Source organism: Phaethon lepturus, unplaced genomic scaffold (assembly GCF_000687285.1).
Source record: "Phaethon lepturus isolate BGI_N335 unplaced genomic scaffold, ASM68728v1 scaffold6071, whole genome shotgun sequence".
In the NCBI taxonomy this organism is placed as follows: domain Eukaryota; kingdom Metazoa; phylum Chordata; class Aves; order Phaethontiformes; family Phaethontidae; genus Phaethon; species Phaethon lepturus.
The window spans coordinates 30,868-48,180 of NW_010515431.1; the positions used below are offsets into that span (position 1 = coordinate 30,868).

Below are 17,313 nucleotides of genomic sequence, written 5' to 3' on the forward strand. Positions count from 1 at the left end.
CAGAGCATTACAGAGGATAATTTACAGAGCTTTCTTGCATCCTACAGGTGAACTCACAAGCAGCTGTACTGCTCCTTGTCATTAAAGACAAGAAGAAACACAAATAATACATGTTAACATAAGCAGTTTTCCATATTGTTGTATTTTTTTAATCCTGTGTGTTCTTTAAAAAGATTTTAAAAAAACTCCCGAACAACTAAAACCAAACCCAAACTTCTGCTCAGTTTGGCTTTCCACACTTTGAACAAACTGTAATCCTTTCTGTTCAACTAGAGGGTTTTTTCACTTTCTTAGTCATGGTTTCAACATGTAGCTTCTTGAGATGTTGCATAATGTTAGCAGACTCCGAGCTTATTGGACTGAAAAGCTCTGCAGTCTTTTCGAAAGAATGTACAGACTTGCTTAGTGATGCTGAATGTCACCACCTACATTCAGGAAGAGTGTACATAGAAGATGTGCATTGAACAAAAGGTTCAAGATAATAAAAAACCCCTTGGTAGATAAGGTAGAAAGCTACACCAAAATCTACTTTGATATTTAAAGGTTGAAGTGAAATAATAAAAAGTTAGCAAGTGCCAGACATATTTTCCTGTGCAGCTTTGAATTTAATCCCCAAGAACATAGTAAATTTAAAAGTAAAAATTCATCTTATCTTCAAAGATGTTTGTATCTCTCTATTTTTCTCACAGGACACTGCCTCAGTCAGTGCTTGAGGTACACTTGCTTTAGTGATAAACTGGAGGTGTGTAGGAAGGACCTTTAGTGTTTCCATAATCTGGGCTTCATTTATTGCAGAAGGTGATGTTTACTGAATGAAGGATCTGAAAAGAAAAGCAGATGTTGTCAGTGTTAAGTATGCTGCCTTGAAGAACTGCGCTTGAATGCTGCTTTTGCAAATCATAATTAAGATATAATGCTGGTGTTTACCATCTTAATGGTAACTAAGATGCGTACATTTCAGTTAAGACTAGTCACTGTTCTTTATTTTGCAGTGCTTAACTATGGCCTGATTAGCAGAAACTTGTGGAATTGCTTTTACATCTGAAGTCAGTGGAAGCTGTGTTGTGAATATATGAGTTCTTATATGTTGATGTACACTGGAAAAATTCAGCTTTACGAATTGGCACTCAAAATTAGTGGGCAGCTTAAATCTTGTGTGTGTTAACTTAATCCACCAGAAAAAAAGTCAGTATTCGTACTGTCTTGTTTAGTGTGTTTTTCTTTCCCAGTATTTAAGTCTGAGAGCTATTAGGAAAGCAAACTTCCATCTCTTCAGGGAGTTAGTCAATAGGACCCCCTGGGAAATGGCACTCAGGGACAAGGGAACAGAACAGAGCTGGCAGATCTTTAAGGATGCTTTCCACAGAGTGTAAGAGCTGTCGATTCCCAGGTGTAAGAAAAGGAACTTTAGGAAAGGAAGGCAAGTGACAGGCATGGATGAGTTGAGACCTGATGGGAAAAACTAAAGGGCAAGAAGGAAATGCACAGGTAGTGGAAGCAGGGACAGGTATCCTGGGGTGAGTACAGGGATGCTTCCCAGTTGTGTAGGGATGGGGTCAGGAAGGCCAAGGCACGGCTGGAGCTGAACTTGGCAAGGAATGCAAAGAAGAGTAAGAAGGGCTTCTCTAGATACATCAACCAGAAAAGGAAGGTCAAAGAAAGCGTACCCCCCTTGATGAGCAAGACAGGCAAACTGGCAACAATGGATGAGGAGAAAACTGAGATACTCAATGACTTCTTTGCCTCAGTCTTCACTGTCAGTGTCTCTTCCCACACCTCTCAAGGGGATGGTCTGCAAGACTGGGACTGGAGGAGCAAAGTTCTTACCACTGTAAGAGAAGATCAGGTTTGTGACCACCTGAGGAACCTGAACATGCACATGTCTATGGGACCTGATGAGATGCATCCCGGAGTCCTGAGCGAATCTGCTGATGTAGTTGCCAAGCCACTCTCCATGATATTTGAAAATGCTGGCAGTCAGGTGAAGTCCCTGGAGACTGGAAAAAGGGAAACATTGCACCCACTTTTAAAAAGAGTAGCAAGGAGGACCCTGGGAACTGTTGACCTGTCAGCCTCACCTCTGTGCCTGGGAAGATCATGGAACGGATCCTCCTAAAGCTATGCTAAGGCACATGGAAGACAGGGATGTGTTTAGACACAGCCCGCGTGGCTTCACCAAGGGCAAGTCCTGCCTGACCAACCTAGTGGCCTTCTGTGATGGAGTGACTACATCAGTGGACAAGGGAAGAGCTACCAATGTTGTCTATCTTGACTTCCATAAGGCCTTTGACACAGTCCCCCACAACATCCTTCTCTCTGCATTGGAGAAATACAAATTTGATAGGTGGTCTGTTGGGTGGATGAGGAATTGGTTGAATGGTCACATCCAGAGGGTAGTGCTCAACTGCTCAATATCCAGATGGAGATTGGTGAGGAACGGCATCCCTCAGGGGTCCCTATTGGGACCAGTACTCCTTAATATCTTCATCAGTGACATAGTGGGATCGAGTGCACCCTCAGCAAGTTTGAAGAAGACACCAGGATGAGTGGTATGGATGACATGCCTGAGGGATGGGGTGCCATCCAGAGGGACCTGGACAAGCTCAAGGAATGGGCCCATGTGAACCTCATGAGGTTCAATAAGGCCACGTGCAAGGTCCTGCACCTGGGTCAAGGCAACTAGGGGATCAGTACAGGCTGGGGGATGAAGGGATTGAGAACAGCCCTACCGTGCTCAGCAGCAACCCAAAACATCAGCACATTATCAACAGCTTCTCATCCCAAATCCAAAACACAGTCCCGCACCAGCCTCTGCGAAGAAAACCAGCTCCATCCTGGCTGAAACCAGGACAGCGTCCCAACTCTGGGGCCCTCAGTACAGGAAAGACATGGACCCATTGAAGGGGGTCCAGAGGAGGCCACAAAAATTATCAGAGGGATGGAGCACCTCTACTATGAAGACAGGGTGAGAGAGTTGGGGTTGTTCAGCCTGGGGAAGAGAAGGCTCTGGGGAGGCCTTATTGCAGCCTTCCAGTGTTTAAAGGGGGCTTCTAAGAAAGATGGGGACAGACTTTTTAGCAGGGCCTGTTGCAATAGGGCAAGGGGTAATGGCTTTAAACTAAAAGAGGGCAGATTTAGAATAGATACAAGAAAGAATTTTTTCACAATGAAGGTGGTGGAACCCTGGCACAGGTTGCCCGGAGAGGTGGTAGATGCCCCATCCCTGGAAACGTTCCAGGTCAGGTTGGACAGGGCTCTGGGTAGCCTGATGTAGTTGAAGATGTCCCTGCTCATTGCAGGGCGTTTGGACTAGATGACCTTTAAAGTCCCTTCCAACCCACACTCTTCTATGATTCTGTATAATCCTTGAGGAAATTAGGCTGTGTATTAAAACAAAGCATAAAGCTTTATAATAAATCTCAAGAGAAATATATTGAGTACTTGCTGAAATATGCTGAAAAGGAAGTATCATCTATTCATGCTTAGAATAACAAAAATAGTTGTGGAGGAGTGAGGAGAAAGTTATCAATGCCACAGTTTTCCTGAAAATATAGGAAAGGTCTGAATTAAGGATGTCCTTAACTTTTGACGATTTGGTAATGAAATGTAACTTTAATGTTGGTCTTAAACTGCATCTCTTCATGTTGTTTCTTAGTTTTTTTTTAAAGCAAACTACAGATTGAAGTTTCATATACAGTATTCACTTGATAACCTGTGGTTCATGGGTGCAATTAGATTCTTGTTCCATGCAGCCTTTATTGCTTGAGCTATGGCAGTAGTACACAACAGTAGTAGGTTACTATTCCTTGTAGACCAGCATTAGCATCTTTGCTGGTAAGTTTTGGAAGCTTAGTGACAGGAATGTTGTAACTTGAAATGTGCTTAAGTGAACATGGACTAATCTGGCTGTGATCTTTCTGCCATAAAAAGGCATTGCTCCCTTGGTGTGTTTTCTCATTTTATTTTGGCTTGACACAATCCTTGGTTTTCTTCCTCTAGTAACAGGCTTCTTGGCTACCAAGTTGTGACTTCCCCTTCAAGATTGTCATTCTCCTCTTGCACTGACTTCATGTCAAATTGTTGTTGGTGTTTTTTTTTTCCCCCTCCTTCTTCACTTGCCTGCCAAAAACCTATTTTCTCTGCAACCCGTTCATTTGAGCTCTCTAGTGCTCTGTATTCAAATTGATTAGTAGCTTCCTTTGTTCAAGATAAGGATTTGAGATTGTAGACACGCCATGAAGTAATCCAAATCCGAAGTTGTTCTGACTGTGAAGCTTAGGGAGCACAGGTGGATTTTGGGGGGTAATCTGTGGAAAGATCTTGGACTCCCTTGAGTACATACAAGCTGTTTTTTAGTATTGCTTTATAAGTGGACCAAACCTTTTTGGTTTACCAATCCTTACAAAGGAGTTACTCTCTTACTGAATCTCAACCTTCTGCTCCTCTGAACTATAGTGTAACTAGTATAAAATGAGCAACATGTATCACTTGGTGCTTATGAGGAAAAAGCAACTCTATTTTGTCCCCTGAGGAGGTGTGATGAGGTTAACCTCAGCCCTGCCTGTTTGGCAGAAATTATAAAATTGCAAAGAGAATATTATGGTGAGGAGTGGCAGAAAACCTTTCTAGGTTGTTCTTTAGGCTTCTCCTTTAATTATCTATTAAAAGAGGTAAAGGGTGAGATAAGTCTTGTCTCTTCCTGCCCTGTGTAAATAGAAGAGATTTAGGATATCCAAGTCTTTTTGCAACCTGGCTATTTGGGTCTGCGGGTAAAAAAAAAACCCAGAACACAGCAAGCAAGTTGTATATTCAAGAACTCCGCCCTGCCCCCCCCCCAGCCCCCCAAACACCCAACCACCAAAATTTTTACCAATAATTGTGTTGTGAGCCTGTCCTGAGGCAGGTTATTTGAACAGTCAGCGCATAAGCTACTTTCATTGTTGCCAGTTCATTAACTTGGGGAGGGTCAGGGGGAAGAAAGGAGTCTTAAGTTACTGTGTACGTAACTAGGATGGGTTCTTATTTGACCTAAAGTCTGTCTTGATGCAGCAGCACAAGCCAGCGAGGAGACTGTCACATTTCGTCGTGAACGCAGCACATTTAGGCGTCAGGCAGTACGACGCCGGCACAATGCAGGGAGTAACCCTACCCCTCCTACATTGCTCATCGGATCACCCCTCAGGTAGGGTATCTAAATGTTCCACCATATTTAGCATGCATGCAGCAGACCACTTCTTCCCCACACCCACCGGTGTTGCCAGAAAAGCACTTTTTACTTCCTTCCCCACCATAACCTCCTTGAGCTGTCACTGCATGTCACTGTGGGCTTGTTGAATTGTGCATGTGTATGTGGCACTATTTTCAAAATGATCAGGATAGCCAGTCTCTAACATGTTATAGCTGATTTCAGATTGATAACAAAATGAACTAATGCTAACAGACTTAGGCTCAGTGTTTTCTATTAAAAACTGTAGAAACTTTTACTTTGAAGTGAGGAGAAAAAAACAAGAAAATATTCATCGCTCTTCATTTTGGTTTTCTTTCCTTTAAGAAAATAAGCTTTAAGCACTAGTACTGTGATCGCTTCTCACATCCGTAGGTAGGTAGAGATAAATAGAGTAGCAAAATGGCAGAACATTATAAAGGGATAAACTGTACATGCAAAGGTTCCAAGTCTAAAATAGAGGTAAACTATTGTATGAACATCATGCAGCTTTTTACAGCAAAAGAGAAATAATGAAGTAATTATGATGCCTTTGTTATAGAATGCACAGTATTGCTCAGTATTAAATCTAATTGCGTGGCATTTTGCATGCCTTGGCAATGTTTAAAATGTACTATATACATGTATCCCAGGAGTTCCCAGCTTTCACTGGCCCATTTGTTAACAGTCCTGAGCCTAGTGATACGTTACATACAGCAACTCTGGTCTGTCAGCTTAAACAGTGGAAGCAGCAACCACAGTAAGTTTTTAAACTTGCTTTTAAGTCTTTCAATCCTGTGGTTGCCTAAGGTATTGGAGAATCTGGTGAGCAGAATATTGTCTGTAGAGGAAGGAACACTCCCCCATACATATAGAAGTAATTCTTCCTCCAGTAATAAATATGCAGGAATAATTATATATGTTGTATATTCTTAATGATCTTCCTTCAAATGCTAAGCTGTCCTTTAATAATAGGAGCAGTCTGCTTTTGTGTTTCAGGAATACTTGTGTAAATTTTTTAACTGGAAAAAGGTATAGGAACTGAGCAAATAAAAAGAAAATAACTTACAATAAAGGATGGAGGAGGAATTGTGCCATCTTTGTGGCGCCACTGAAATAAGCAAGGGCTGTTTGTACATTTTCCTCAGGCAGGAGGGTTGAGAGAATGTACCTAAAATCTAGAAGGATTGACTTCTGCCACATCAAGGACTGAAACTAGTTAGATGTGTTTTTGCTGGCTAGTGCAGTATGTAGCAGTAATTGCATCATTTCAGAAAACTCTTTTAAGGCTTCTGCTCTTGCTGAACGTATCTTGTTCAACTTACAGCGATTTATGTCATAGTGAGTGATGCTAAAACTTTTCATTCTCTTAGATCACTTTTGCTCTATGCTCCATTGCATTCACTTGCTTCTGGTATTTTTTGTATTCTGGGTTGTTTTGTTTTCCTTTTTTTTTTTTTTTTTAAAGGAGGGTAGTATATTTTTGTGTATTGACTTACAAGAGGCTGTGGATCAGACTAATTGGAGCTCCTTAACTGTGCATTAGCCAGAAAACAGTGAGTTGTCTTTCTCTTAGACAGGTAGAAAGTAGGGCAAATGAAGGACTCTGTTTTAAACTGAGGCTGACAGCCACCTCATTTTCACATGCTAGTGTAGTCATTAAGGTTCCCATGGCTTAAGCTGTGCTTCAGTGAGAGATGATGAGAAAACTGAAACTGGTTTTTATTTGGACAAGATGTTCAAGGGTGAAAAAGCGGATCAAATATTCTGGCCTTGTATTTCCTCTGTGCATCTTTGGGTTATCTAAATTTGTTCCTTTCTAAATGAAAAAAACCCCCACCAAACCCCCTAAAAAACTCTGTACTTTCTCTGACAGAATGACACACATTATCAAAAATACTTGTATTACAAACATATGTTCAGAATTGAATACCTAATGAGGTTACTTTACTCAAAGCATTGTTTGTGATGCTAAATAGCTGTCCCTTGGAGTGGACTTAAATTGCCTTAGTACAACCAAACACAAAAGTGCCTTCAGATTGGTTTGACATAAATTCCATTTGAACTACTAGCTGTGGAGTATCTGAAAAATTGTGTTTATTACTTTTCTGATTTCAAGATGAATAGTCTGAAAAAAACTTGGTTATATGGGTAGCTTTATTTTAGTGTAAATTCTGTGTGTTGCTGGAAGAAGAAACCCTTAAGAAAGATTAAAAAAACGGACTGTACATAAGGAAGAAATAGGGAGAAATACAGAGGATTTCTTTTAGCCACTTACCACCAAGATCTTTTCAAAATACCACTGCAACTGTACCGGCATTACATATATATGCTAGTGGTGAGCTGACTCAGTCTAATTCCTGATATTGCTAATCCATATGACTTGAGATGTTAAACTTCTAACAGTATTAGATTTACTAATCTTTAGTTGCCCTGATGTTACTTCTTTCTTATTCTTGCCAGCAAAACTTTAATCTCGTAATCTTCTAACTCTGGCATAAAATTGGATGTTGTGGGGATGTTCCCTTAGAACCTGTTGAGTTCAACCCGATTTTTCTTTTTTTTTTTTTTTAAACTTTTAAATTTCCTATCGATTATTGCAATTACTTTTCACTTCCTCTGTGGAATGTTTGGTAAAAGAGACAATGGCATTATATATGTGTGTGTTTGGCAATGGTAGACAGTTACATAAAACCTGGTCTAGTAAAGTCTGCTGGTTTGATGCTAAATTAGACACGAGAGTACTTTGGTAACTTAAAAAAAAAAAAAAGGCAAAAAACCCCAAAACAATCCCAAACCCACCCCAAAAAACCAACCCCTCCTGCTTTTGGCCTGCATAAATGTCAACAGCGTTTTGGACACTTTAAACATAAGTATGCATTGGCATCCTGTGTAGTCAATGGTGTATGCATGTGTGTCCTATACAAGAACATAAGTGACTGTCTGAAGCAGAGTTTTATTTTTATAGTTATTAATTAGGCAGAGACTAAATGCATCTTTTGCTCATCTGTGCGATCTGTTAATGTCAATGTTGTTTTTTTTTTTAATTGTGATATGGATAACTACTGAAAGGGCAACTTAGTAGCTACCTACCAAAAAGTATATACAATTTAAGGGAAAGCAGTATTGTTTAGCATTGTTTTGGTGTTGCTGGTAAGACATAAGGGAGGCAATGAAGGCTCGCATATCTGGGAGCTTCCTTAGGGCCTTTGTTGCCATGTAGCTTGCTGAAAGCCTTGTGTACAGCAGCAAAACGCCACATTTAAAGTTCAGATTAAAATATGTTAGAGTACAATAAATAATGAATTGCAATTTTTTACCTCATGAGCTGTGTGCATGTCTGCTTTACTTTGCATGAGCTTTTCTTAATACGTATTCTTATACCTATATCCATATTTTGTTTTCCAGTGGTGCTCTAACAAAAGAACTGAAAAGTAAATGTTCTAGAAAATATTGTTAAAAGCAAGTACACCAGTTATAACCCCTCAACTCTTAGTAAGATCTTGCTTTTTCAGTTCCCTCACATGCCAACTGTAGCATCACACTGTAAACAGTGAAATGTTAAAGGCAACAGGTGATAAAGATTGTTTTTTTTCAAAAGAGTGTTTAAGATCTTTTCCATAGTCTTTAAAATACCATTTCCTTTGTCTAAAAAAAAAATTTCTTAATTTCATCACATCCCACAGATGGTATTGACATTATATGTCTTATAACGCACAAAATGAAGGATAATAAAAACACTAATTGTGTCATGTATTCTGACAATTCACCATGTTTAACATTAAACAAGCTATTAAAAACAAATTAACATTGTTAAATAGCTTTATAAAATAGTTTTGCAATGAGAAGGCTGTGAAGAGGAGAAAAACATCTTCAAGCATTGTCTACTCATATGGCTGTAAACTTAGAAATTTCTCTGAAGCCCCAGTTGCCTTTTAAAACTTGGTTTTTGGTGAGGTATGTGTCTGGGTATAGAAGAATTTCTTTGCGGCAGTAGTACTGAGTAATAAAGTTTTTGCTGTACTGTCGAAATAACTTCAAAATGGACTTAAAACTTTTGCCAATTAGTAATTTGCTCTAATCGTTCTTAATATGTTAAAAAAATTCTGAATCCAAATGTTTAATGACAGTTATCTACAAGGTCTGTGGTAGCGCATGGCTACTAACAAAACTTAAAGACATTTTCTAGTTAGTGTGCAGATTAATAGGAAGAAAGGTGATGCTACTGTGACCAAAACAACCCCAAAAGCCAACTAAACAGTCGATCAAGTCATACCTCAGTGAGCAAAAAGAATTCTAACTATTGTGAGAAGACTGGAATAATCACTACTGTGTGTAGGTGCTACCTCAGGTGAGTCTACAATTAGACTAACCACCACTAATTTGCTTTTCCATACACAAACTGGGACTTAGAAGAATATACTTGTGGGTGAGTTAGGGAGATGTTAGAAAGCAATACTACTTCTAAGGAGCAGGACAGGAACTGTATCTCTAGATTACTGGTCTAACTAGTGTCCAGATATTCTGTTACACAGAACTTGAGGGTTATCTTAACCCTAATAAGTGGTTTCTTAATGCTATACTCTTTAAACTAAAAAGTCTTGTTTTGCTTCACTTCTAGCTATTTTTCTCTTCTTCCTGGTAATGTGTCCCCAATCCGTGTTTTCTTGTAGCCTTCAAGATGGTCAGCAAGGCCAGCAGCCCTCCTCCCAGGTCAGAGTGCAGTCCCGCCCCCCTTCCCAGGCAGCTGTGCTCGGCGCTAGCGCCTCCTTGCTGGTGAGAAATGGGAGTGTCCACTTAGAAGCATCACATGCCACTGCATCTGCTGTAGGCGGTAGCAGTTTGCACGATGAACTTGGTATGCAGGCCTTATGTAACCTTGGTGACATGGAAGTTTTAATACGGCAGATATATCGGTAATAACGCGGTGAAAATCAGCTAACCTTAGCTTTGTTTCTGAATCTTGTAGGTGCCTTTCGTAGAAGGCCGTGTTGTTCATAAAATCCTTGTCTTTCACAGTCGCCTTTCCAGGCACTTTCTCGAACAAATGCGCGATGGGAAACACTCTGAGGATGCAGAGATAGAAGTAGTGATGGTGTGAGAGCTTTCATGACTTGAACAATGTAACACGTGTAATGCATAAGTTTTTCTTGCTTGGTCACAGGTAGTTGGGCAGAGATTGATACCAACGTTGAGGAAGTTCTGGTTCCTGAAAAAAATATTTCTTAAAAACCTAGGAATTCTTGGTCTTACTTTTAAGATGAGTCTTGCTTAGCTGCTGTTTAAAAAAAGAAATCCTCATGTATGAGTGTGGTTTACTTTTCATGTGCACTTTAATTTAGGAGATTGGAAGAAAATCTGGACTCTTTCTTAGATCAAATGCCATCACTTCATGGAGCCTTATAGTGCCCTCTAATTCTTCATGGTCCATTTTACGTGGTATCTTAACTGCTTATTAACTTTTATGCAGCTAATAAAATTGCTAGGGAGAAGAAAGTTAATATAGTCATAAGTGACTGATCTCCTGCAACACAGTAATGCAGGGGCAGATCTGGAAAAACTCCTGTCAGGGATCTTTGCAGCTACGTACATGGTGTGAATTACTTATGACTTCAGCATTAATATGGAATTCTTCCCCGAATTATTCAAATGGGCATCTTTAGAACTGACAGCTATTAGTGACAGTATTTTGAGCATCTGTCAGCTGTAATAACTTAAAAGTACAGGTTAGCTGAGAACACTGACAAAACACTTGTTTCAGACCTTACTGTAACCCAGCCCCAAAAGATAAGTGAATTTTTGTCTTGCTCCACTTCGAGAGCTGCCAGGCTGTGGCAACTGTGTGCCCCTTTAAATATGAGTTTGGCTAACAAGTTGCCATTTTTCTGCACTGTCTAGCTGCAATATAAGGAAAACTGAAAACAACCCTGAGATTGTCTGAGGTGTTTTTTAAAATTTCACTACAGTTTTGCTAAATACACACGATCTACTTCTCTGATAATTTTTGCATTTAGAGTCTGTGGCTCTACTAGTTTGTAGATAGAAAAATTGAGACTTAGATCTCAGTGCTTGTATGTATCTTTGAACTATGAAAGCTTATAACATGAAACAACAGATTTCTTTATTTAATTTGGACTCTTTATTTCTTGTTTGAAAAAAATACTGGAATATAGCTCTGAAATTCAGAGATACTGGTTATATCTATCCAAGGTTAATGTTGAGATTTATTCTTAAAGCCATCATTATGGTATCTGAAGGATTTGGTTCATCTTGCCCAAAATAATACAATCAAGTTTTATAGAATTCCAGATTTAATAGTCTGAGTTATTTAAGAACTTACATTACTATGTTGTAGTAGAAATCAGAGTGGATCATTTAAGAAATTCAGCTCATTGAGGCTCTCTAAAAAGGCGTATTGATTGTACTTGGTGTGTATTGGAGTCTTCAGAAATTTAGATAGCTAAATTCTTCTGAAATTTTGTGTGTACTGTGCTTAGAGTTACGTGGGGCAGCACATTGTCTTTGGAGGCACAAAACTGCCAGGCTCTGCTCGGTTAAAAATCTGATGTGTAATAGGGATTGATTCCTGATTTGAAGCTCTGAGCATCTGTTTAGACACCTTCCATGCATGAAAGCAGCTATTATAGGGAAGATCCGTTGATCTGTTTTATTATTTTTAGGAAAATCAGATTTTCTACTTTGAGTAGCAGGCTTTGTATGACAGGTACTAACTTTTGTTAGAGTAAAATAGTTGGCAAAATGATGCAACCTTTCATATTCATGATTCCTTTATCAGGCCTGACAAGAAAGGAGTGTGTCTTCCTTATAACTGGTACATGTTGCTATGTGTGGGTGGGGTTTTTCTGGTGTGATTTGTTCTTGTTTGGGTGGGTGAGTTTTTGGGGTTTTTTTGTGGTTTTTGGTTTTTTTTGTTGTTGTTGTTAAATCCTCAGTCAGGGATGAAGTAACACTACTACTCTGTTTCCCGTAAATCTAAGGCTGTTGGTTTTGATCTGTTGTCCCAAGATAGCTTACAGTGAAAGATGAGCCTGGTACTTTAGTTTAGCTTGTGTATAGTTTGGTTTTTCTTTAACTTTTGTTCTGATGCTCATCAAAGCAATGCAGGTGATATGACCATTTCTTTGTCACTATGGAAATTGCTGTGACTGCCAGGGCAGCAAAAAACTGAAAATAGAGGCTGGGGAAAAGATAGGGAAACAAAAACTGATTTACAGCAAATGGAAATATATGGAAATATAAGTGACAAATGTAGTACATGGGGTTATATATCTCTGTACAATGCATATAAGAATATGCAGGTTTATTACTGAAATTCTATTAGCATATTCCAGCTCTTATGGAAGACAAACAGGGCATGTGTTAATTTATGTTAAAAGCCCCCAAATTTAGGACTACTCTTCTTTTGGTGCACCAGTGCAGTATCTGCTTCTACGTTCTTTCTGTTTATGTGTTGATGTCAAGCTGCAGCTCTTAAGACACGCAATTTTTTTTGTGTGTGTGTTTTAAAGATTCATGTCTGTTCCTTGATTCTGGTGGCTTATTTTACAAAGGAGGAACCTTGCTGTATTATACCCAGCCTACATCCAGTCTGGTGACTATACTGTCATCTTTATCTGGGCATTGTCCTGAGAGTAAGGCAAGAGATGCTTTGAGGCATTATCTTTAGTTTTCCATGTTCGATGTAGAAAGATTTTAATAAATTATGTTGTTGCTTTGTGAGGAGAAAGGAACTTGAAAGGATGGAAAAGGAGCTTAATGTGGAGTAGTAAAGATGAAGTAAATCATAGGAGGAATGCAGGACAAAGGAAAGGTGTCAGACCAAATGCTGTGGTTATAGGCAGATTAATAGACTATGAATCCAGAAAGCAGCAAAACACATACCATGACATAAGTGAATGACAGTCTTTGGAGCACAGTGTGGCAGTACTGATGCCTTTTATTCTCACTAATACCTGATTCTTAGGACATGTAGGTGATGGGTGGGATTTCTCAGTCCTTGCAGCAAAGGCAGTAGGTGTTACAATTTGTGAAGTAGTTGGCAAACGAAGTACTAAATTGCTAGAACAGATGCCCAGTTTCTGACACTTGGATGAAATAACAGCCTCTTGTCCTCAACTAGATTACTTTTCTTTTGAGGACTATTGCTTTTGTGATTAAAGAGGCTGGTCACCTGGAGCTTTACAATAGCATTACATTGCTATGTTGGACTTCTGGTTGTATCACTTATATGCTAAGTGATAATCTTCTAGGTTTATTGAAGTATTTTGATATATGAAGGCAGTTGGGTGGTCCTGAAGATCAAAAATTTTCTTTAAATATAAATATATACACTAATAACTTATTTTTATTAAAAACAATTTAGAATCAGTTCCTCAATACCTTTTTATAATTAAGTAGGCTTAATTTATTTGGGGTGAATGGGGGAGTATTTTCAAAGGTACAAGAAAATAAATACTTCCCATTGTTCTTATTGAAAATATCCCTGTGATCTGTGGAATTCTGTGTAATAGGTGAGTTACTCTTTTGACAAACTTCAAAGTGGTTCATTTTTTTTCTATTTAAAGTGTTCTAACTGAAAACTAACAAGTCTTCATAGTGCAGCTGAAGGTAAAATTTTGACCTTTGGAAATGATAGCTCCTTTGATGCTTCAGAGTATTCAAATTCTGATGGCTTTGTTGGTTTTGCTGACTAGAATTTTAAAAATACTGTCATAAGGAGTAGATTAATGTATCTTAATGATCTAATGATGACGTAGGCTTCAACATGTCAAAAAGCGTTAGGATTTTTCAGAACTAGTTTATGAGAGGTTTAAAACAAAGTAATATTTGGAAATGTAATGTAATATGGAAAACTGGGAAATTAGATGGAAAACTGAAAATAACTTGTCTGAGGAAACCATCAGAGCACCATTTTAGCTGGATCCTGAGCCACTTAAGTCTTCCAGGTTTCATCTCTGTAAGCTCATCAGCCTGTTGCTTTCATTGATTCCCATAACAGTGGGAACACCGGTTTGTACAGTGTGAACTGTTATGTGGTTGTCTCTGGACTTGGTGATGAGATATTTTTGTCTTTTGAAAGAAGGAAACTTGTTTCAAAGGAAGTGCATTCATCTTTTCCTCTCTTCATGTCAGAACAAAGATGTATTTTGGATTTGTGTGCCTGAGTATCAATGACTTGGTTTTGTTATTTTTATAACCTGGTCCAAATAGAATATTGTTTGGGTGACTAATTTGCTAGGAACTTAGAGCTCTCCCTTTGGGCAGGGTGGGGGAGAAATTACAAGCATTTCTGTTTGGTGGACAAACATGCTATTGGCTGTATTACTTGATTTGAAATATAAACTTTGGAGTCTACCATTTGTTCACAACTTGATAAAACTGCATTCCTTAAAGAAAAACTTTCTTAAGCTGCTTCAGTGTGGTGCTGTTAAAAATAATACAGAGAATGCTGTGGGAGAGCTAGGAATGGGAGGGAGCAAAAATTACTAAGGTAACTAAAAGAGCCAGGTATATCCATATGTATTGAATTTTGTGAGCGTTGGGATCCTTCATTAGAGTTTGAGTGTGCTGTGAGGAAGCTGCTGTTATTTCACACATTTTAAAAAATATTTAATTGATGTAACTTCGGAGCTCAGCTGTAGAATGTCCAGTCACGCCTTAGGGTTTGCATCTTCAACAGCACTGAATAAATAGTCCTATCTTCTTTTCTACTTTGGATGAGTTGAGGCTTTTCTGTAGAGCCTTTTGATTTAAATACTAAAAAAAAAAAAGGGGGGGGGGCAGCTTTGTTATTGAGAAGCCATTCTTTTCTTGACATAGACTTCCTGAAACTTAGTGCTCTATAGAGGGGTGTGAATTGCAAGTATGGCCAAATCTGAGTCTCTTTTGTAGTTTGTGTGTAAATAATTGGAATAGAGTATTTTGTCAGTTTGCTATTAACCAGGTTTGTTTTATCCCACCACATCCATGTGTTACTTACAGCAGCAACACAAATGCAGTAAATTTGACAGATTCAAAGATGAGTTGGATGCAAGGGAATTGCAGATATTTTGTAATGTGAAGTGTTTTATGCTAAATTTTTTTCATAGTTTGAGGCCCTTTTCAGACATTTGACATGAGTGTAACAGTTCAGCAAACTTCTTTTGAAACAAATAATGTCTGATGTATTATCTCAGCCCAAGAGAATGGGAAATTATATCTTGCAAGTAGTACATTCTAATTGCTGTGGCTAGAATTTCATTAGTTTAAAAATCAGAAAGTTTAATTTCTAGGCTTTTAATTCGTGCAAAAACACGAAGACTTTAACTCAAACTCGCTTGTCTCTTTTTAAGGACTGGTTGCACAGAAGATTTTTGTATAATAAGTTATGCATAATTTTGTCCTGACTATAACTTCAACTGTATTAGAATCATAGAAAGGTTTGGGTTGTAAGAGACCTTAAAGATCATCTAGTTCCAAGTGCCCTGCCATGGGCAAGTACACCTTCCATTAGGCCATGTTGCTCAAAGCCCCATCCAGCCTGGCCTTGAACGCTTTGTGGGAGAGTGCATCCACAACTTCTCCTGGGTAACCTGTTCCAGTGCCTCACCACCCTCATAGTGAAGATTTTCTTCCTTATATCTAACCTAAATTTATCCCCTTTCAGTTTAAAGCCATTGCCCCTTGTCCTATCATTATGCCCTTGTAAAAAGTCCCTCTCCAACTCGCTTGTAGGCTCCCTTTTTAGGTGTTGGGAAGGCTGCTATAAGGTCTCCCTGGAACCTATTCTTCTTTTTCCAGGCTGAACAACCCCAGTGCTCTCAGCCTGTCTTCATAGGAGAGATGTTTCAGACCTCTGATCGTCTTTGTGTCCCTCTTCTGGACTTGCTCCAACAGGTCCATGCCTTTCCTGTGCTAAGGGCTCCAGAGCTGGATGCAGGACTCCAGGTGGGGTCTCACCAGAGCAGAGTAGAGGGGCAGAATCACGTCCCTCAACCTGCTGGTCACACTTCTTTCGATGCAGCCTAGGATATGGTTGGCTTTCTGGACTGTGAGCACACGTTGCTGGCACGTATTGAGCTTTTCATCTGCCAGTATCCCCAAATCCTTCTTGGCAGGGCTGCTCTCAATCCATTCTCCGCCCAGCCTGTATTTGTGATTTGTGATTGCCCTGACCCATGTGCAGAACCTTGCACTTATTTTTGTTGAACTTCATGAGGTTCGCACAGGCCCACCTCTCAAGCCTCTCCAGGTCGCTCTGGATGGCCTCCCTTCCCACTAGTGTGTTCACCGCACCATGCAGCTTGGTATCATCAGCAAACTTGCTGAGGATGCGCCTGATCCCAACTGTCTGTGTTGCCAACAAAGATGTTAACAGCACCGGTCCCAATACCGACTCCAATAATCTAATGCCTGCATGTTTGCTGTTGAAAATTTTTTTTTACTGACGCAGTTGAGAAACAGTCTTGTGTAACTGAGGTTATTAGTTGTGGGGAGGAAGATTCCTAATGTCTTGCACTAGTTTAAAATTTAAACTTCAGGCAAACTGTTTACCACACCGTGCATTAAAAACCAAAGGATATTTAACTGAAGTGCTTCATTAAAAGCTGAACTATTGAGGAAAAAAACCCTAACAAGTGAACTTTCTACTTGTATTTCCTTACAAATGCCTATAGCAGATGTAATTAAATATTTGAGAGAGAGAGCTGTTGCATTACTGAGCTCTGACAGATGCTGTATGTGACTCTTGAACTATGTAGCTGATTGCCCTGTCAGAATGGTTGGTCTTATACATGGCTGTGGTATGTATCTAGTTAGTCTGAAGTGGTTTCTGAGGGTAGAAAGCTTTATGAAAATATCTTCAATATATCAGTATTCTTCCTTAGTTTCACTGGTTTTAATCATCCAGTTCAGGGTTTTTAACCTTCTCGCCTCCAAACACTTCCAAATTCAAGTTAATTGTCTATGGATCTGAAGAGAAGGTGGAGCAGGATCATAGTGTGTTTTCAAAAAAAAAAAAAAAAAATTCAAGAAACACTTACCAGAAGCAGGTTATACTCTCACAGAAAGGGGAAAGATTGGAAGCTCTGATCTTGCTAGGTATTCCTGCT

General features: G+C 39.3%; 1 protein-coding gene across 1 annotated transcript in view; it reads left to right on the forward strand.

The window, feature by feature from the left end:
• Positions 1-17,313, forward strand: part of LOC104627487 (pecanex-like protein 1) — a gene marked incomplete at its 3' end in the record, with an annotated part of 47,080 nt that overhangs the window by 23,039 nt on the left and 6,728 nt on the right. The window contains exons 6-7 of the mRNA XM_010295769.1: positions 5,050-5,182; positions 9,877-10,061. Of these exons, the coding sequence (XP_010294071.1) occupies positions 5,050-5,182; positions 9,877-10,061 (318 nt within the window). The remainder of the gene's footprint in view (positions 1-5,049; positions 5,183-9,876; positions 10,062-17,313) is intronic.